The sequence below is a fragment of the Elephas maximus genome, chromosome 7 (assembly GCF_024166365.1).
Source record: "Elephas maximus indicus isolate mEleMax1 chromosome 7, mEleMax1 primary haplotype, whole genome shotgun sequence".
Taxonomy (NCBI): domain Eukaryota; kingdom Metazoa; phylum Chordata; class Mammalia; order Proboscidea; family Elephantidae; genus Elephas; species Elephas maximus.
The window spans coordinates 68,213,961-68,236,478 of NC_064825.1; the positions used below are offsets into that span (position 1 = coordinate 68,213,961).

The 22,518-nt window shown below is 40.7% G+C and overlaps 1 protein-coding gene across 8 annotated transcripts in view; it reads left to right on the forward strand.

Annotated features, from left to right (window-relative positions):
- TEAD1 (TEA domain transcription factor 1) overlaps positions 1-11,054 on the forward strand; it is a 299,630-nt gene extending 288,576 nt beyond the window's left edge. For 7 of the 8 annotated variants that reach the window (XM_049890429.1, XM_049890431.1, XM_049890424.1 and 4 more), the window contains one exon: positions 1,633-11,052. In XM_049890429.1, the coding sequence (XP_049746386.1) occupies positions 1,633-1,746 (114 nt within the window). In that variant the 3' untranslated portion in view covers positions 1,747-11,052. Of the gene's footprint in view, positions 1-1,632 lie in introns of all 8 variants that reach the window. The other variant, XM_049890430.1, reaches the window with a different exon arrangement.
- Positions 11,055-22,518: the final 11,464 nt, after the last annotated feature.

A 22,518-nucleotide genomic window follows, 5' to 3' on the forward strand; every position in this document is an offset into this window, starting at 1 on the left:
AAGAGCTTCCAGACTAAAAGGGAGTAAGAAGAAAGACCTCACACTCTACTTCTGAAAATCAGCTGATGTAAACCCTATGGATCACAGCAGTCCGATCTGCAACCAATCATGGAATGGTGAAAGACCAGGCAGTGTTTTGTTGTGCACGGGGCTGCCATGAGTCAGGGGCCGACTTGACAGCAGCTAACAATATCACAACAAATAACTCTTCATTAGTATCATTTCCTCTCAAATGGTCTTTTGATGAAAATTGAGCAGTTCACAGTTTGGGGTGCCACCAGATACTGGTCGTATAGGTGCTCTCTTGATATTTAAGGCCAAGTATATCACTTTAGCGCTCAGATGAGCAGAAGGTGAATTTGGCATCCTATTGTGGACATTAAGTAGCCTCAGGAATTAACTGAAACTCTGGATTGTCTTAGTTGTTTCTTAAAACAGGGAGTCGCTGAAGGATTTGAGTAAGGATGTTTGATTAGGTTTGCTTTTAGAAAATTCCTTCTGAGAATGTCATGGGGAGTTGAAACCAGAGTGAGGAGGGAAGGAGTCAGGGTCCATTAGGGAGGTAAGAGTGCAAGATCTGAACGAAGGATGAGGCCACGGGCAATGAGAAGATAGGTGGATTCTAGAGACTCAACCTAAGAGAGAAAACAGATATCCTAAAAAAATTTTGAAAGATAAAAACCAAACCTGTAACCATCGTGTTGATCCTAACTCATCGCAACCCCTATAGGACGGAGTAGAACTGTCCCATAGGGTTTCGAAGGAGCAGCTGATGGGTTCAGACTGCCAACCTTTTGGTTTGCAACCAAGCTCTTAACCACTGCACCACCAGTGCTCCTTTTGTAAGATAAAGCCTATGTAAATTAAGAAGAATTGTCATTTGGTCATTCTCATCTTACCACTGTTCCTTCATTCACCAGATATTTTACTGAGTCCACCACTGCTGGTTAATGTAGTGATGAGTTAGACACTCACAGCGCTTATGTCTGCTGTTGGCTGTTGTGATGAGTTAGACACTCACAGCGCTTATGTCTGCTGTTGGCTGTTGTGATGAGTTAGACACTCACAGAGCTTATGTCTGCTGTTGGCTGTTGTGATGAGTTAGACACTCACAGCGTTTATGTCTGCTGTTGGCTGTTGTGATGAGTTAGACACTCACAGCGCTTATGTCTGCTGTTGGCTGTTGTGATGAGTTAGACACTCACAGCGCTTATGTCTGCTGTTGGCTGTTGTGAAACAAAATTCAGCAGATGGTTAAGAATGAGATAGGAGACAATCTCCTAGAATGGGACAGAATTAGAGAAAAATTCTCTTCTTGTAAAAAAATAAAATTAATTCTTGTGGTCTCTTCTTGGTCCCAGATTATGGGTAAGACCATATCTACAAGGTCTTTCTTACATGTAGTAAGCAAGTTTAGACAGGATTCAAGTGAGACGCTTACTCTGAAATTGCATTGGAGAGGTCAGAGTAAGGCTGAAGTGATCAGTAGTAATCCTTTGGCTGAATTGAAGGCTTGCTCTTCAGTTAAATCATGATTGTCACAGCACAGATGGAATGTGGATTCATCCCTGTGGAGATATATGTATAGATAGATAGATACATATTTACCTTTTTTTTTTTTTTTTCTAACAGGTGGTAACAAACAGGGATACACAAGAAACCCTCCTCTGCATGGCCTGTGTATTTGAAGTTTCAAATAGTGAACATGGAGCACAACATCATATTTACAGGCTTGTAAAGGACTGAACATGGTTATTTATATATATAGATATCTGTCTAGACACACACGCGCACACACACACCACACACACACGTGCACACACACACACTCCATTATCGAACGACTGACTGACTGTAAGCCTCACCACATGGGGGTGGTGTAGCCCCGAGGCCACCTCGACTTTTCTATATCCCATTTGAGTGAAGTCATTTTCTCATGTGTTCAGACTCCCCTTGTAGCTGTGAAGTTCTGGTACAGTTGTAAAAAGAGAAATAGAGTTGTTTCTGTGTGTTCTTCAAATCTGCAGCCCACAGTTCCTCGGGAAAGGGGAACCTTAAGAACCCAAGTCTCTCTCTGCAGAGACCTGTGTCTAATTGTGGTAGAAAATATCAAGACAGAGCATTTGCCATGGGACATTTACAGCCTTTATACAAATGTATTTAGTTTTTTTTTTTTTCCAACATAAAATTCTTGTTTTAAGATACAAGTTAAATTAATCTTTAAATATAAATGTAAATGAGTACACAAAACTAAGAATCTTTAGACTTATCTTTGTAACTAATTAGGGTGGAAGTGATGAAAGAATGTAATTCACTAAATTATTTTTTAAATGAAACCTTTCTTTCTTTTTTGAAACCAAATGTTAAAATATAGCCTTAAGAAATGCTTGGTAGAAATGTCTTAATGAGACAAATTTGTACTTTTTTTTTTTTTTTTTTCCTCAAGGTTAAAACTAATCTCCTAATCCATTAAACTCTTGAACAGGTATTACAAAGAAAGAAAACTTCACCCTTATCCTTAACATATATAGTATATTTAAAAATATAAAATTATATTGTACTAATGTGATGATCTGATTATTTAATGAAAAAGGACAGACGGCTCTTTTTGCAATAAGTAGATAAATATTGAAAATTTAAACTTAAAGTGTTTATAGTCTTGTGCGTGCAGTTATATTTTATATGGACAACCAAATTTTTATTAAGATGAGTAAATATTTGAACCACTGAAATTTAATAACAAAATTTAAAATTGGCATGAATACTGCACTGTGAGCTGCAAAGTATAGAAAATCCTGTGGCTGGGAGAAAATTTCATCAACCAAACAAATAAAGGCTCATCTGTTTTAGCATCTCTGCTCCCCAGAAAATACAAGCATCCTCTCCAGCCTGTGGATAAATTTTTTTTTTCTGGTGACCCAGTGTACATGTTAACCTGCTATGTATGTGTATGTGGATACACGTATACACGTAGGCATATAGAGCTATCCAGCACGTATTTATTGAACATCTAGTTAGTGTCACTCAGTTTGCTAGGTGCTGATATGTATGTATATCTCAATCTGTGTCCATAGATCTAGATACATTATCTCTAAGGACATCCATTCACTTGACATCTCTCAGTAAGTCACAGTACTTGTTTGACTTTTGCTTAAAGAGGCGCAGCTTTCTATCTCAGACCTTTTCAGGCAGGCTTGTTTGGTTCTCTTCCCAGGAAAGATTCAGCTTTCCAACCCACGTATTCCAAAGCATTGCCCAGGCACAGATGGCTTGATGTGGCCCCCGTGCCTTGGGTTATTTCTATAAGTGCTTCATTGGGAAGAGGACAAGAGGGTACCCCACAATTCCCAGAGGAAAAGAATTTTTTGCTAATTATTGTGAATATGTTAAAACAAGAGAATATGAAATAAGTTGTGTAAGTTGTCAACATGATCAAAATTTTTTTCATCAAGCTAGAAAATAATTCTACCATGTCCATGTAACTCACACAGTCCCTTTTCCGTCTCAGCATCTGCTGTGACCCTCCCTGTACATTCGGTCGGAATCTGATGGTCGTGAGCATAAGGCCTGTGGCAGACAGAAAAATACGCTGGACCAAGCCTGACCTCTCCCAAATGCATGCCACTTGTCACTGGGAAGACCAGAGGAGAAAGCATAAACCTCTCTCCTTTTGGAATGCACATCCCGAACATAAACAAGGAGGGCAGTGTTTATCTTCCCTCCATAAAGAGACTTCTGTTTGTTCTCTGATTTCAGTGGGCCTTTGAGGGATCGCCCCAGTTGTCTGCCCTTTCGTCTGGTCTTTAACCCTGGCATCTAAGCTTCTCACTTCTGTGGTCATCGAATTTTCAATGACATCTGTTGGACACACCATTTAGGGATGTTTCTTTTGCTCCTATTCTGCATCTTTTCTCAAGGAAGCCCCCAGTCTGCTAGGCCAGGACTATTGAAGGGATGCCAGTTATCTTATGTGGCTAAAACCCAGGCCATCCCAGAACCTCAGAGGTAGAGACATCTGGTCCATACTCCCACCCAGAAATGGGACTCTTCTGTGCTGCCAAGGGGGCTCTTGGGATTCACTTTTCTAAGCACAAAAAGGCTGGGACCCAAGAAGACCATCTCGAGGGTAACACTGTTGGCAGCAGAGAAGGGCATACCCAGGTCTGCTGAGCTCACTGGGTCAAGCTGGCCATCTTCATCGCCAGTGTCCACTTCCTCCTTATGCCTTTGTCGTTGAGGCTCAGAGGCTTACATAATTGAATTTGAGGGTTACTTCTTGCTCTTAAAAATTTCTAAGATGTTTTATTGTTTAATTCTTATCTTGTTCTTCTGAAGTTTCTGCGGGACAGACATTTTCCCTGAACTCTTGGGCCTCTGTGTCCTTCTCAAGTGAGTCCCAATGGGGGATTTGTGTCACGACATCCAATCTGAGTCTCTTTAGTCCTTGACCCTATGTGTCAAAGTCTTCTCTCCTGTCTTTAAAGCTTTCCAGACCTAAACAAAGCCTTGCCAAAGCCCTCTCTTCACTGTTCTCTTCCAGGGGCTCTATCTCCTGATGACCCTCCGATACGAGGTTTGTTTCAGGGACATGTTGTGCTTTCACTGGGGAGTTTGATGGCATGTTTTCCACAGCTGAAACAGGGAGGAGCCGAAGAGCAGGGCTCTGGTCTGTTGGCATTCATTTCCATGTTAGTGAGAGGCCTAAACTAAAACCAGGACTTCTTTCAGAACGTGTCCTTGAATTACAAGATGTCCAGGCTACTCTAGACCAGGGTTTCTCAGCCTCAGCACTATTGACATTCTAGACCAGATAATTCTTTGTGGTGGGGGATTGTCCTGTGCGTTGTAGGATGTTTAGTAGCATCCCTGGCCTCTACCCACTAGAAGCCAACAACAAGCCACCCCCCCAGCCCACACACACACCACTCCAGTTGTGACAACCCAAAATGTCTCCAGACATTGCCAGATCCCCCCTGGGGTACAGAATTGACCCGGTTCAGAACCATTGCCCCTGGACCTTACAGGCCACAATGACTGTATTTGAGATTTCTTTTCCGCTCCATTTCACGCTACCAAAGATGCTCATCTCCTGCAAGGTTTGTCTCAGGTCATCAAGAGACAGGAATATTAATTGAGTGACATCGTGTCCATGTGTCTCCCTCTTTCAGAATTTCTATTGTATAACAGTCTCTTACCACAAGTCTTTCACTGATTCCAGGGGAAGCTGAGCACAGATGGTCACCATCATCCCAATAATCAGCACGCACCAATTTAAAGAGCGTTTCTCGTTTGGTCTTCAGCCCTTAGTTTACCGGGATTAAAAAAAAAAATCCTATTTTCATTATTTCTCGTAAACTCATGCATGGGTCTCATTATCAAATCTTTGTTTTGGTAAATTTCCTCTGGGCTGCTTCTACTTTCTGCCTTACAATCAGTGCTATCTGTAGAATTTACCGAAGCTTCTAGAACATTTTGTTTTCACCTCTAGAGATTGAAAAGGGAGGAGCGCAAATCTACTGTCCTTCGTTTTGCAGGTGAGGAAGCTGAGGCCCAGGGTCACCCAGGTAGTTAGCGACAGGGTAAGGGTGAGGCCCTAGGACTTCAGCACTTAATCTATGGATTCTGTGGTAGTGTTTGTTCCTCTTGGTGCTCTATGCTTAAATGATCCCTGAGAGTGTGGACAGGGTCAGTTCAGAAGAGAGGGAGATTAGGATCACCCTGATGCTGCTGCTTGCCACTGGTGGGTCTCGTCTGACAAGCTGTCTGGGGGCATTCACAGCAGATGTGAAAAGCCGATGAGCCTTTCGTCTCCTCTGAGGACAACTCGCCTGCCACAGGCTCTGAGTCAGATTTCTATTTGCCAATCATCCCAGCAGCAAAGTTCTGCACTCCGACCAGCCAAAAAGCAGCCATCGTTCCAAGCACTTGGTGTTACAAGTCCCGGAATGACTTTTGAACTCCAGGCTTCTGTCGGTTTCAATACTGTAGTGGCTTTAGCAATTTCTTTTTGTACAATCGTAAATTATTGGAATCGTATGAAATGACAGTCACTGTGACAAACCAGGTACATATAATTTGTACAATTTTTTATATGCTCTGGTACACCACACCTGTCCTGACGAATGGTAGAACCAATTCTGCTCGTTGGTGTTCACAGCTGTGACATTAGAAGGATGTCTGCATTGCTGATTTTTTTATGTTGATGTTTCTGTGGCAAAGCCCTACACACGTCATTTCTGAAAAGCCTTAAGTCTCTGAGATGTTGCATGTAGGGTGCGCAGTACAAACGGCTGCCTCGGAACTGTGAGCCCTTTTGTAAGCTGGAAGCGTTTCTCTTACTACTATTACTTTTTTAGGAAGTTTTAAATTCAGAGCTGCCAAAGCGTTCTAGTAAGCAGTGCCTTAGAGATATAGTCATGCCGCCAGCCTTTTCTGACACCTGTTCTCCATGTTCCTTTGCTAATTGGCGTAGTACGTAAAACAAACAAACAAAAAATTTGTTTTCATTTTTGTTTTGTAAGCCCATTTTTCTCCAGTTCTTTAGGAACTGACTACCTGGTCTACAATTTGAATACTGAATACCAGTCAGTTCTTTGACCCCACTCTCAAATGTATATACCAAAACTGAAAAGTTGCAACCTTGTTGTTTACTATGAAAAGGAAATCGTACTTTTAATGTTGCCTTTTAAATTCATGACCAAATACTTAGCTATTTGTGAATCTTCTGCACTCTAGCATGAAAGTGCCTTTGGTTTGAGATTCCAGCTTAGAAAAGTGCTACCATAATAACGATAATTTGTAGAGAGACCAAAAATATTTTGAGATCACCGTAATGCCTTTGGTTTACTGGGATGAGTAACCAACCACAGGCCTCTGTTCATAAAAGAGCACGACCTGGGCCCCTGCCACTGCGAGTTTGTCTTTCAGGGGAGCCCTCCCCAGCCGACTCACCAAGAGCACACTGCAGCAGGTGGGACCCCAGAAACTGTTGTATTTGTGTGTGCCGATGACCCCGTGTGTCATTTCAGCTCGTCACCCAGCCCTACATCTGTGCGAGGGAATTTCCACACAAACAGCGGCATCTCGGCCTGTGGACAGATGTGACGGCTTTGTCCTTCTCGTATTCGTGTTCAGTCTCCGTGGAGGCTTTCTTTCCCATCTAAACGACAGTGCGCACTTCCTTGGTTGACATAGTGATACCATGTTGAAAGTTGGAAGCCTCAAACTGAGATGACAGTGCAGAACAAAAATGCGATAGGGTCGCTGTAATTGAAGCATTGTTCTTAGGGCGAAAATATTGACTCTGAGTTTTGTGTATGAATGTGCTGTGAGAAACTTCCAAAGAGCGCCATTCACAATTTTCAAAGCATTTTCAAAGAATGCTCCAGCCCTAAAAGGGTCAGCTCTTTTAAAGTCCACCTTGGCTTTGATCAAAACTTTGTATAAATTGGTAAAATTGATAGAGGTAAGGAAGATGAGTGAAAAGGACAAGAAGGCAAAAAGAATCACCAGCCAAACAAAAGCCAGGAAAAAAGATTTCTTTACCAATATAGACTTAAAACAGTAACATCAGATATCTTTGAAAGTTAGCCTCTGAACTCTTAATATATATGTTCCATCTGTCTCTACCTGGTGTCTTTAAGAATACCCATTCTGAGCTCAGACATTTCTCATGTGATTTCTGTCCACACCAAGTTGTATTTATATAAATTTCTAAGCACCTCCCCCCCCCCAAAAAAAGGAAAATTACTCAACACACATTATAGTTAGCAGCTTGGATTCTCAGCTCCTCCCTATTGGTACTTATACCACAACTTGGAAGAAATTACAGTTAAATGCTTTTTGTCTTTTCCCGCTTCTCTTTTCATCTGTTACTGTGCTTTGTTTGGCAGTAGTTTCCTCTCATAAACTCAATGCTTATGTCATTAAAAATGAAGGTTTTGTGTTTTAAAATTTATCACAAAAGATAGTCTCACTGAAGACATGCCGGTTAAATAAGATGAAACATTTGTATTTATTATCCTATATCCTAAGCTGTAACTTGTTTTATTCTCCATGAATTTGCAATGAATCATTCATATCCCTCACACTGTCATTTTATTATTTGAGTTGGATTACGTTCCTGCTTATTCGCCATTAAATGGGGTCAGATTCCAGCAGATTCCACCTCTCTCAGGTTGACTCTCTTTTGTCTGCCTTCCATTAAAGGGATTTTTTTTTTCCTTCCCCTTTCTCTAAGAGAGGCTGGCAAATTCTAGGCATAAATCAATTGGAAACCAGCCTCTGATTTTTTTCATTTTTTGCATTAGTCATTTTCTGTGATTAGTTTCACTGTGTAAATTAGATATGAACTGCACTTATTTAAAAAAAAAAAAAAAGTCTCCCTGTTACCTCCTTGCAAGATTCATTTCTGTAGGCCTTTTTCAATAGGCTCATGACTGCAGACAAAAAAAAAAGTAAAGACAAAAACAGACGTGCCTGAAAAATGACAAAAAAAAATTTTGTAACATTTAAAAAAGAAACCTGAATAGCCTTTAAATTCTTTAAGATGCTTAAATTTTATGTAAATCGGCTTTTGCCACGTGTGTTTGTTCACATTCTAAATGACTTAATGGAATTCTCACAGTCCGTGTCTTTGTGTCTTGTGTATAATAAGATGGGCTTGTGACGTAAGCATTTTCATCTGGTCAGTGGTTCCTTTGCTATTGTACTGCTGCTGAGAACGGGCTACCTACGGAACCTGCCTTTTGTGGAATGAAGTTCCTCTAGTGTAGATTGGAAAGGGGGGGTGGGGAGCAAATTTTAACACAACGTTTTCTTAACCTATTTGCAGAAACTTTCAAAAGGCATTTGGTTAAACCTCTTGGCAGTACAGTATTCTCGTATTTGTTAATGTCTGTGTTTAGGTACTGGTACCTTTTTGTTTAAAAAATGTTCTAAGTGTTGGCTTTAAAGTGAACTTTATCTTTAGTATGATAGTTATATGAAAATTATAGGGTTTGTGTGCAGAGAATTTTTTTATAAAGTGCTTTGTAAAAAAAAAAAATGTATTCTAGCTTTCGCGGTACATATGTGTGATAACTTTAATATCCATGACAGTTAAGTGCAATTATTTCATCACTCTAAAAATGCTATTTTTGTGTCAGTTCCTGCAGGTGTTTTCATGTCTTTGCAAAGTGACACATTTTGATGCCTTCTTGATAAAGTGGTAGACATTTTGTAGCTTTCTAGAAACTTTGTATTCATACGGTATCAATGAAAAATAAAGAAAATGAAAGTGTGGGTCACCTTTTTTTATCTGCACAAGTGTGTGTTGTTGAAAATGAAATGCACTTTATGTTTTGTGGATACCACAGTGGGGTCTTAGAAAACCAAAAAGCACACTAGTCCAACCACTGAGGATTTGTTAACCCAGCTCGCTGAGCACATACCAGGAGCCAGGGGTGGAGCAGAGGATGGGGAGATTACATAGGGCATTGTTTCTGCCTGCACTGTGCTTGTGTTCTCAGTAATATGGTTGCATGTTGAGCTGTTACCCCCTGACCCCCGACCTCAGTGTTACCTTAGGGTTCATGACACAGATGTGAGGGGCACACATGCATACCAAAACTCCCAAGGTGCCAGGTGTGTTAGTATAATGTATATACACTATTGCCTTTAATTATCAATAGTCCCAACGATAATGGCATTATTACCCGCAAACTGAGGCCGAGAAAGTTTAGGTAATTCTAAGTCATGGCCTTGTCTTGGGTTCACTGTGAATCTGTGAAAGCAGCTCAAGGCTAGAGGAGGAATATGGTTTGAGGGGAAAAAGACTTTCTTAACCTATGATGACCTTGGACTTCTGCCTCTCTTCATTTCTTTGAAATCTGAGGTAAAGCCTCCTTGAAATCCCAAGAAGCACTGCTGGGGGCCATGAGCAGAAAAGAAAGACATGCCAGCTCCATTAGAGGAGACATATTTTCTCAGCAAGTCAGTATTTGAGAGGATTTCTCTTGTCCAGTGAGTTCCTCAGGACAGTGTGGTTCTGGGTGGGCATGGAAGGAACTGAGGAGCACCTTCTTGAGTGCCTATTATATGCCAGGCACCTTCGTAATCAATATTTCCCCTAACCCACATACACTTGGAAAAAGGAAACATCTCCAACTTTCCAGTAAGGGAATTGAGGCCCAGCTAAGTTTCAGAGCCTTGTTAAGGTCACAAAAGCTAGTAAGAGGCAAGAATTCAAAGATGGAAAGGGTCTTGCCACCTTCAGAATGGCACTTGGGAAGCTGGTATGACTTTTTGCTGCCTGCCTTCTCTAAAACCAGGCACTTTAATACTTTGCCAGTACCTGGGGTTCCAGTCAACTTGAGTCCAGCAGAGACTGACGTAGGCAAACCAACAACTTAAAGGGATTAAAGGAGCACGGGGGAGTAGATGAAGACTTGCAGTAAGATCAGGGGGGCAAGCAACTTTATTGGGAACCCAGATCGTTTCTCCCTGCCTTACTGTGACAAGGTACTAAATAAGCGTACCAAAACCAAACTCGGTGCCATCGAGTCGATTCTGACTCATAGTGACTTTATAGGACAGAGTAGAACTGCCCCATAGAGTTTCCAAGGAGCGCCTGGCGGATTCAAATTGCCGACCCTTTGGTTAGCAGCCGTAGCACTTAACCACTACGCCACCAGGGTTAAATAAACGTAACAACTACTTACTGGGAGCCCTTGGTGGTGGGCAAAATTATCTGTTGCTGCTGTTTTGTTGTTAAACAATCAGTGTGAGCAAACCAATAAGAGTTGCAGCCGAAGAGGCAGTATTTTGTAAACCTTTGGAGCCTTCGAGTTGGTAAAACTGCCTACTAAGATATCCTTGTTCTATTTAATGCCCTCTCTAGAAAAGAAAAAAAAAAACTTGCCAACCTCTGTTCTAAGCCAAAAAACAAGATTCTACATCCAGTACTAGAAAGACCTTCGTGGCTCCCTTTCCTCAATGTATAGATACTCCTGCAAATGGCTATAGGTCCCTTTTGGGCTCTTATGGTGGCATTGTAGAGTCATTGCTCAAGGGCCCCAGCCTCCCCTCCAATCAAGGGTCTCTGGATCTAAGAACCAACTTAGGTCTAGAAAGGGTGGAAGGATGGTTTAGGACTGAAAGGATGGTGATTTTTCATTGCAGCAGCTGACATTTGCTCACCCAATTTTAATATATTATGGTTAAAACAAGTCAAGTAACACCCTTGATGACTACCCATTTATCTTCCAAAGGTCTACTGGCCATCTCTACAGATGGCTGTGGGTCAGGCTAACTTGATTGCCATTGCTTGCTGTTTGTTATGGTAAGTAGTGTTTCCTTTGGCAACGCAGTGTGGGGTGGGGGAGCACCTGGTCTCTGCTATTCCAGAGTCTTGTCTGCATTCACACAAGGTAAACCAATTCCATTTCAGTATCCTCTACATCGACTTTGTTCTACAACCCACGGAGTTTTTTAGCAATGCTGCCCATTAGTATTCTCGTTATTGTTTTAGAGAAGGGAGTGTTTTCTTGGCCTTCTGGAGTACATAATCAGGTGGTGGGTTTTCTGGTCTTAAGTTACAAATCCATCTGAGGCTTATTGGCTGTTTGAGCTTTCTGAGTCCTGCCCCAATACTCTGCCAAGGTAGTTCCAGCATTTCCACCTCATGTACTATAGACCACCATTTCTTCCAAGCTTCAAGGAGCCATCCAACAACATACTAGCATCAGTTCCTAGTGTCTTTGTGATGACATTAAATACTGAATTGTAGAAGAGTGTCTCCCATATTGATAGACTTTTCCTAATCAAGCCTGGTATAGTGTCCTTAAGATTCATTCCCAGGCTTATTTTCCCAGGAAAGTACATATTAGCTAGATCCTGCAACTTTTTTTGGTGATAACCCCTTTCCTTGTGAAGCAAGGACCATACTTGCCAGTTGGATCGTGCTGAGGCTTTTTTCTTATAATTGGTCTAGAAGTGGTGAGATCTCGAGGAAGCAAATGTCATCTTGTGAGACATTCACTTCAATTGAAGCTTTTACATGGTCTCCAGGCAAAGGGAGGCTGCTATCCTCTCACAGAAAGTGGACCACTAATCCAGAGGGCTCAGAGGAAGTTCAAGCATTTCCACTCATGTGTCCGCACCCCGTGTCTCAGGGTCCCATTCCTTATCAATTCCCTGACTTTAACATAGGAGACTTGTGGGGGCTGTGAATTTTAGCTTTATTTGTAATTTGTGAATTGATTCTCAGCCCAATCCATCCTCTAGATTAATGAACTGAGAGTTTTTTTTAATGGTGCCAGGGAGACCTTTTAGACCATGCACTGAGTTGACGGTGACTTGAGCCAGACATTTTCTTTTTCACTGCATTGATGGCTATTACTCCACAAAGAGCCAGAAGAGATGCCCAGCATATGGGACTCTGCATTTGAGAATTTTCTGTAAAGGTTGCAAGGGATAACCACATCTTGGAGTAGTTCATAGGAGAGAGAGAAGAGGAATAATTTACCTGCCAGGTACCATCCGATCTCCCAGTTCTCAATGGTCAACATTCACCCCACAGGTGTGTAATTGCCTCTCATTTCTGGGTTGCTTCACTCATCCCTCGGCAGCTGCTTAGGAATCCAGATTTCACGTCCTGCAGTGTGGCATTTCACGACATTCCAAAAGTGGAGGGAACACCTGGCATTTGTGGGGGGTACCAACCAAGGGAGGAAAAGGAAGGGGCAGTCGAGAGAATCTGAGAAGATGCACCAGGTTTTTTCTAAACACACTTGCAAACTTATTTATGAGGTTAGTATATCAACAAGAAGGAGCCCTGGTGGCATAGTGGTTAAGTGCTCAGCTGCTAATGGAAAGGTCGGTGGTTGGAACCCACCAGCCACTCCACAGGAGAAAGATGTGGTAATCTGCTCGGTAAAGATTACAGCCTTGGAAATTGTGTGGGGCAGTTCTCTGTCCTGCGGGGTCACTGTGAGTTGGAATAGACTCTGGCACATAACAAAAATACCAACAAGGACTATATGAAAAAGGGAAATCATTCATAGACATAAAATTGACCAAATACTACCAACCTGAATATAAGTAAAGCATAATGCATTATGACCTATAGGGTTCATGTAATGCAAGGTTGGTTTAATATTAGAAAATCCAAGTGATTCACATTAACATGGAAGGATAAAAATCATAGGTTGTCTTCTATGTATGAAGAAGATAAAAGCATCTGATAAAATTCAATATCGTGATTTACAAAAAATCTCTTAGCAAGCTAGGGGTAGGTTTATCATTCTGAAATGGTAAAGGATATCTGAAAAAGAGGTCTATGGAAAATTAATGAGCAAATGTACATCCATATGATGGAATATCACTCGGCCGTAAAGAAAAATGAAGACCTGTTACTTGCTCCAACATGGATGAACCTTGAAGGCATTATGCTGAGTGAAACAAGTCGTAGGACGACAACTACGATTCCACTTACATGAAATATCTAGACTAGGCAAATGTATAGAGTCCAAAGGTTATTAGTGGCTACCAGGGGTAGAGGGGAGGGGGGAAAGAGAGTCTTTGCTTGGAAGATACTGAGCTGCTGTTAAGGGTGATGGAAAAATACAGAAATTGATAGTTGGACAACATGGTGAATGTAATTAATGTCACTGTACATTAATGAATTATACATATAAAAAATGTTTAGCAAATGTTTTATATACTTACCACAATAAAGAAAGAAAAATGTACATAAGGCAAAATTATAAAGCTTTTAGATATTAATATAGTGGAATATTTTCAATACTTTAGTCAAGGGGTTCTTAAAAGAGATAAAAAGAAAGCAAAAAGGAGAAGAGCAATAAACATTATAATTTAGAAATTATGTTAATTAAAAGACACCATGTTGTTGCTGGGTGCTGTCGAGTTGGTTCTGACTCATAGCGACCCTATGTACAGGAGAACAGAACACTGCCCCATCCTCACAGTCATTGCTGTATTTGAGCCCATTGTTGAAGCCACTGTGTCAATTCATTTCATTGAGTGTCTTCCTCTTTTTCGCTTGTCTCTCTACCAAGCATGATGTCCTTCTCCAGGGACTAATCTCTCCTGACAACATGTCCAAAGTATGTAAGACGCAGTCTCGCCATCCTTGCTTCTCAGGAGCATTCTGGTTGTACTTCTTTCAAGACAGATTTGTTCGTTCTTCTGGCAGTCCGTGGTATATTCAAGATTCTTAGCCAACATTATAGTTCAAATGAATCAATTCTTCTTTGGTCTTCCTTATTCATTGTCCAGCTTTCCCATGCATGTAAAAAAAAAAAAAAAAATGCATATGAGATGATTGAAAATACCGTGGCTTGGGTCAGGCACACCTTAGTCCTCAAAGTGACATCGTTGCTTTTGAAAGAGGTCTTTTGCAGCAGATCCTCCAATGCAATATGTCATTTGATTTCTTGATTGCTGCTTCCATGGACGTTGATTGTGCATCTAAGTAAAATGAAATCCTTGACAACTTCAGTATTTTCTCCTTTTATCATGATGTTGCTTATTGGTCTAGTTGTGAGGATTTTTGTTTTCTTTATGCTGAGGTGTAATCCATACTGAAGGCTACAATCTTTGATTTTCATCAGTAAGTGCTTCAAGTCCTCTTCACTTTCAGCAGGCAAGGTTGTGTTATCTGCATATCGCAGGTCATTAATGAGTCTTCCTCCAATCCTGATGCTCCATTGTTCTTCATATAGCCTGGCCTTTTGGATTATTTGCTCAATATACAGATTGAATAAGTATGGTGAAAGGATACAACCCTGACACACACCTTTCCTGATTTTAAACCACTCAGTATCCCCTTGTTCTGTTCGAACAACTGCCTCTTGGTCTATGCACAGGTACTGCAAGAACACAATTAAGTGTTCTCGAGTTCCCATTCTTTGCAATGTTATCCATAATTTGTTATAGTCCACACAGTTGAACGCCTTAGCCCAGTCAATAAAGCACAGGTAAACATCTTTCTGGTATTCTCTGCTTTCAGCCAAGATCCATCTGACATTAGCAATGACATCCCTCGTTCCATGTCCTCTTTTGAATCCGGCCTGAATTTCTGGCAATTCTCTGTGTATGTACTGCTGCAACCATTTTTGAATTATCTTCAGCAAAATTTTACTTGGATGTGATACTAATGATATTATCTGATAATTTCTGCAATCTATTGTATCACTTTTCTTTGGAATGGGCACAAATGTGGATCTCTTCCAGTCAGTTGGCCAGGTAGCTGTCTTCCAAATTTCTTGGCATAGACAAGCGAGCACTTCTAGCATTACGTCCATTTGTTGAATCATGTCAATTGGTATTACATCAATTCCTGGAGCCTGGTTTTTCACCAATGCCTTCGGTACAGCTTGGACTTCTTCCTTCTGTACCATTGATTCTTGATCATATGCTGCCTCCTGAAACAGTTAACTGTTGACCAATTCTTTTTTGTACAGTGACTCTGTGTATTCCTTCCATCTTCTTTTGATGCTTCCTGTGTTGTTCAATATTTTGCCAAAAGAATTCTTCATTATTGCAACTTGAGGCTTGAATTTTTTCTTCAATTCTTTCAGCTTGAGAAACACCAAGTATGTTCTTCCCATTTGGTTTTCTGACTCCAAGTCTTTGCACATTTCATTATAATACTTTCGTCTTCTTGAGCTGCCCTTTGAAATCTTCTGTTCAGCTCTTTTACTTCATTTCTTCCATTTGCTTTAGCTACTCCTCATTCAAGAGCAAGTTTCAGAGTCTCTTCTGACATCCATTTTCTTTCTTTCCTATCTTTTTAATGATCTTTTGCTTTCTTCATGTTATGTTGTCCTTGTTGTCTTCTCACAACTTATTTGGTCTTCAGTCATTAGTGTTCAATGTGTCAAATCTATTCTTGAGATGGTCTCTAAATTCAGGCAGAATATTCTCAAGGTCGTACTTTGGTTGTAGTGGACTTGTTTTAAATTTCTTCAACTTGAACTTGCATAGGAGCAATTGATGGTCCGTTCTGCAGCCTGCCTCTGGCCTTGTTCTGACTGATGAGACTCAGTTTCTCCATTACCTCTTTGCACAAATGTAGTCAATTTGATTCATGTGTATTCCATCCAGTGAGGTCCACATGTATAGTCACCATTTATTTTGTAGAAAAAAAGGCACTTGTAATGAGTAAGTTGTTGGTTTTGCAAAATTCTATCATGCTTTCTATAGCATTGTTTCTATCACCAAGGCTGTATTTTCCAACTACAGATCGTTCTTCTTTGTTCCCAACTTTTGCATTCCAATCACCAATAATTATCAATGTATCTTGATTGCATATTTGATCAATTTCAGACTGAAGAAGTTGGTAAACATCTTCAGTTTCTTCATCTTTGGCATTAGTGGTTGGCGTGTAAATTGAAATAATAGTTGTATTAACTTGTCTTCCTTGTAGGCATATGGATGTTACCCTATCACTGACACCATTGTACTTCAGGATAGACCTTGAAAAAAAATTTCTTTTTGACTATGAATGTGACGCCATCCCTCTTCATTTTGTCATTCTCGGCATAGTAGACCATATGACTGTCCAATTCAAAATGGCCAATACCAGTCCATTTCAGCTTACTAATGCCTAGGATATCAATCTTTATGCATTCCATTTCAATTTTGACAGCATACAATTTTCATAGTTTCATACTTCCTACATTCCAAGTTCTGATTATTAATGGATGTTTACAGCTGTTATTCTCATTTTGAGTCATGCCACATCAGCACATGAAAGTCCTGAAGTCCTTACTCCATTCATGTCATTAAGGTAGACTCTACTTTGAGGAGGCAGCTCTTCCCCAGTCATATTTTGAGTGTCTTCTAACCTGAAGGGCCCATCTTCAGGAACTATACCTGACAGTGTTCCATGGCTATTCATAAGGTTTTCACTGGCCAATTTTTTAAGAAGTAGTTTGCCAGGTCCTCTTCCCTGGCCTGTCTTAGTCTGCAATCTCCACTGAAACCTGTCCACCATAGATGACCCTGCTGGTATTTCAAATACTAGTGACATACCTTCCAGCATCACAGCAACACGCAAACCACTACAGAGGACAAACTGACGAGTGGTGGTAAAATATCCACAAACTAAAATATATTTGCAATATTTAAAATAACAAGGGATGGTATTAAGAATATATAAAGAATAACACGAATCAATAACTAAAAGACAGCCCAATCAAAAATGGAGAGACTTGAACACTTCTTCAAAGAAGAAATTGAATGGCCAATAAACATATGAAAAGATAATCAACTCCATTATTAATCAGGAAACACAAGTTAAAACCACAATAAGATACATCCACCAGGTTGGTAAAAATGTAAAAGTCTGACATACTAAGTGTGGACAAGGATATGGATCAATGGAGTTTTCATACAGTCTGATGGAAGTGTAAATTGGTGCAACCATTTTGGAAAACCAATTTAGCATTATTTAAGAAATCTAAACATACCTATAATCTATATTATAGGTATTATATAATTATAATCTATAACCCAGCCAAATTTACACCTAGGTGTATAAGGAATACTTGCACAAGTGCTCCAGGGACTATTACAAACATGTTATATAGCCCATTGGTCAATCAGCAAAACAATTAGAAACATAAATATCAGCAAAAGTAGAATTAACAGATGAATTATGTTTTTTTTATATAATAAAACCAGAACCTGTTGCTGTCGAGTCAATTCCGACTCATAGCAACCCTATAGGACAGAGTAAACCTGCTGCATAGGGTTTCCAAAGAGCAACTGGTGGATTTGAACTGCCAAACTTTTAGTTAGCAGCCTAATGCTTAACCACTGTGCCACCAGGTATCCATCATGAGTACCAAAACCAAACCAAAAACCAAGCCTGTTGCTGTTGAGTCAATTCCGACTCATAGTTGAAAACATAGCTCCAATATCTTGCAGCCATAATGAAGAGCCCACTGACTGTGATTTTTGTTTGCATTTTCCCCAAACTTTACTGAGGTACAATTTGCAATAGAGTAAAATTCACCAATTTTAAGTGTATAGTTTGATGAGTTTGGGCAAGTCCATACAGGGACAAACAAGATATATAATACAGCCCCATCCTTTGCAATTAATCCTTTCCCATCTTCCAGCCCCAGACATCGTTCTGCCTTCTACCCCTTTACTACTGCCTTTTCTAAAATTTCATATAAATGTAATCATACAGCAAGTGTGATTGCTGTATGCTTGGCTTCTCTCTCTTAGCATTATGTCAATAGTTCATTTATTTGTATTGCTGAGCAGTATTCCACAGTATGGTTGTGCCACCATTTGCTTATTTACTCACCAGTTGATGGACATTTGACTTGTTTCCAGCTTTTGGCTATAATGCTGCTATGAACATTTGATCCAAGAAGCCCGTTCTCCACCAGTAACATTTTCCATCCCACATTCCAGTCCAGTCCCTGTCTGAAGAGTTGTCCCCGGGAATGGTTCATTGTGGTTTTGACATAAACTTCTCTGATGACTGGAGATGTGGAGCATCTTTTCATTTGCTTATTGGCCATTCATATATCTTCTTTTATGAAGTGATTGTTCAAATCTGTGGCCCATTTTTTATTATTTTTCTTCTTATTATTAAATTTTAAGAGTTCTTTGTATGTTCTGGGTGGAAACCCTTGGCCATATATATGTTTCGTAAATTTCTCCAAATCTGTGGCTTGTCTTTCCGCTTCCTTCAAGGAGCAAAAAGCTTTTCATCTTCATCAAGTTTGCTGTATCATTTTTTCTTATGTCATTTGCATTTTTTTGCCCTGTTCATAAATTCTTTGTCTAATTTAGTCTTATAAAGTTATTCTCCTGATTTCTTCTAGAGTTTTAGCCCTTTCAGGGTTTTAGCTCTTACATTTAGGTCTATGCTTCATTTTGAGTTAATTTTTGTATTTGTACAAAATAAGGATTGCAGTTCATTTTTCTTTTTTAAATATGACTATCCAATTCTTCTAGTGACATCTGTGGAAAAGGCTATTTTTTCCCCGTTAAATTGCCTTGGCACACTTGTCAAAAATCAATTGACCATATAAGTGTATTTTTTACATTTTCCCTTCTGTTCCATTGATCTACATGTCTAGCCTTATGCCAGTAGCCTACTATTGTGATCACTGTACCTTTTATAGTAAGTCTTGAATTCAGGTAATTTAAGTCCTTCAGCCTTGTTCTTCTTCCTTAAATTGTCTTGGCTATTCTTGTCCTTTGCCTTTCCATATGAATTTTAGAATACCTTTGTCAATTTCTTTTCTAAAGTATTTTTTGAGGCTATTGTAAATTTTTTGAGGCTATTGTAAATGGGGTTTATTGTAAATGGAGTTTTTTAAATTTCATTTTGAGTTGTCCATTGCTAGCATAGAGGAGCCTTGTTGGTGCGAACAGAGTAAGGGCTCCGCTACTATCCAAAAGGTTGACAGTTTGAACCAACTCAGTGGCTCTGCAGGAGAAAGACCTAGTGATCTGCTTCCATAAAGACGGCAGCCAAGAAAACCCTATGGGGGCAGTTCTGCTCTGTCTCTTGGGGCCATTTATGAGCCAGAATTGACTCGCAGGTGCCCAACAATAACAGCAGCACATACAGAAATTCCATTGACTTTTGTATGTTGACTTGCTATCCTACGACCTTAATACATTCATGCATGAGTTCTAGCAACTTCTTTAAAAAGATTCCCTAGTGTTTTCTTCTTATATGACCTTATCATTTGCAAATATAGACAGTTTACTTCTCTCTTTCCAGTATGTATGCCTTTTACTTCTTTTCTTTTTCTCCTCCCATCCCCCCCCGCCCCCGCCCCACATTGATCTGCCTAGAACCTTTAGTACAATGTTGCGTAGAAGTGCTGAAAGCAGACTTCCTGGCCTAGTTCCTAATCTCAGGAGGAAAGCATTCAGTCTTTCACCATTGGATGTGATGTGAGCAGTAGGTTAGGTATAAAAAAAATTAAGCAGGAAGGATAGTTATTAAAAACCAAAAACCCATTGCCGTCGAGTCCATTCTGACTCCTAGCGACCCTATAGGACAGCGTAGAACTGTACCATAGAGTTTCCAAGCAGTAGCTGGTGGGTTCAAACTGCTGACCTTTTAGTTAGCAGCTGTAGCGCTTAACCACTGTGCTATCAGGGTTTCCATAGTTATAATAACCCATAAACCAAAAAACGTTTATGGGTTATTATAACTGTGGAAACCCTGATAGCAAGTTATAACAGCCGCTTTAATATCTTTTTGTCAGCTAATTCCAACTTGGAGTTCGTCTCAGTTGACTGGCTTTTCTCTTGGGAATGGGTCCTATTTGTCCGGTAATTTTGGATTGTATGCATAATGAATGTTAAGTTGTGGAGACTCTGTATTCTGATATTTTTCTCCAATAAGCCTTGTTTCTTTTGTTTTAGGAGGCATTTTCCTGGATTGAACTGTAACTGCTGTTTCTTGGGTGGCAGCTCCAATCTCTTTCAGAGCATTTCAGTCTTTAGCTGAGGTGCTTCGCGTCTCCTCTGCTCAGGCTTGCTGCAGGAGTCAGAATTTGGGGATCCCCTCTCTGGCTTTGTCCCTTCCAGGAATCCCCTTTAGCAGCCGTAGTGGCCCTAGGATCAATCTTTTATTTTAGTGATTCCAAAAAGATCACTATGGCTGCACCGGCCCCACCGCTGGCTGCCCAACGCTGATTGCACCTTCCCCTGGGCTAAAAGCAGCTTCTACAACTCCCCTCCTCTTTGGGTGGCCCCTCACCAGAACCTGCCTACTTCTATTCACTCTCCAGTGCTTTCAGGTAGCAGTGTTTTGCATTATGTCCAGAATTTATAGTTGTTATCTACAAAAGTGTCCATCTACTAGAATCTTATTTAATCATTTCTGTAAGTGGAAGTCTGTAATGTTGAAGGGAGTCCCTAGGTGATACAAAGAGTTCCTGCAAATGATTAAGTGCTCGGCTGCTAACTAAAAGGTTGGGGGTTCAAGCCCACCCAGAGGCAACTTAGATGAAAGGCCTGGCAATCTACTTCTGAATGATCAGCTATTGAAAGCTCCATGGAGCACAGTTCTACTGGGAGACACATGAGATTGCCATGAGTTCGAATTGACTCCATGGCTACTGGTTTTGTGATGTTTAAGAGCAAGTACTAAGGTGGTCCTTTTTTTCAGGGTTTAAGCTGTTGCATGAGCTTTCCTCTTTTGCGGTGAAATCTGTATGACATCTAGTGGCTTGGTAAAGAAGGCTTAGACTGGTTTTAATCTGTACATTTGGATTCAGGGCTTCCTAGGTGTAGGGGTGAAAACCCTGGCGGCGTAGTGGTTAGGAGCTATGGCTGCTAACCAAAAGATCAGCAGTTCAAATCCACCAGGCAGTCCTTGGAAACCCTATGGGGGAGTTCTACTCTGTCCTGTAGGGTCGCCATGAGTTGGAATTGACTTGATGGCAACAGGTTTGGGTTTTTTTTAGGTGTAGAGGTGGAGAAGCGGTCAGTGATTATATTAACTTGACTTTTAAGAAATATTTCTTGGAAGACAGCAACAATTAACATACATGAAGACCTTGGCTTCAATCTTCTCATTTATAGGAAGGAGGAAGGGAAAGGCAATGAAAAAGGAAAGAGGAAGAAGGGGAAGAAAAGAGAAAAGAAATGAGGGGAAGGAAAAGGAGAAGCATGGAGTGAAGAGAAGAATGTAGGGTGGGGAAGCAATGAGGGAAGAGAAGAGGGAAGGCAGGAGAAAAAGAAGAGAAGATGACATGGGCATAGGGCATTCCGGGAAAAGAAACAAGAGGAGGAGCTTAAACCCATAGCTGTCGAGTTGATTCCGACTCATAGCAACCCAGTAGAACAGAGTACAACTGCCCCATGAGATTTCCAAGGCTGTAATCTTTATGGAAACAGGCTGCCACATCTTTCTCCCGAGGAGCATCTGGTGGATTCAAACTGCTGACCTTTTGATCAGCAGCCAAGCACTTAACCACTACACCACCAGTGCTCCTTGAGGAAGGGCCTAACCAAAAAACAAAAAAACAAAAAGAACATTGCCGTAGAGTTGATTCCAACTCATAGCAACCCTATAGGACAGAGTAGAACTGCCCAATAGTTTTTCCAAGGAGCAGCTGGTGGATTCGAACTGCCGACGTTTTGATTAGCAGCTTGTAGCTCACTGTAGTTCTTAACCACTACGCCACCAGAGCCTAGAGATATTAAATAACCTGATGTGTTCAAGAAACAGAGTAGCAGGACATGTGGTTTATAAAGTGATCTGAGTCATGTGAAAGACCTTTCATATCTTAAGGAGAAATTCAGGTTTCATCTAATACGCAATGGGCACCCGTTTGAGTTTCCAACCATGAGGCAGTGTTCTGATCCTGGTCCTGTCTGTCCTCAGATGCATTCCTTACCTTTCTCCTTCTCTGCCAAGTAATGCAGCGATTCCGACTATAGGGTCCCTAAGGGTCTGTAAGGTGGGGAAACTGACCCCTGTCAGCTGCCTTCTCCAGGCTCCTATGTCAGCTGCCTTTCAGC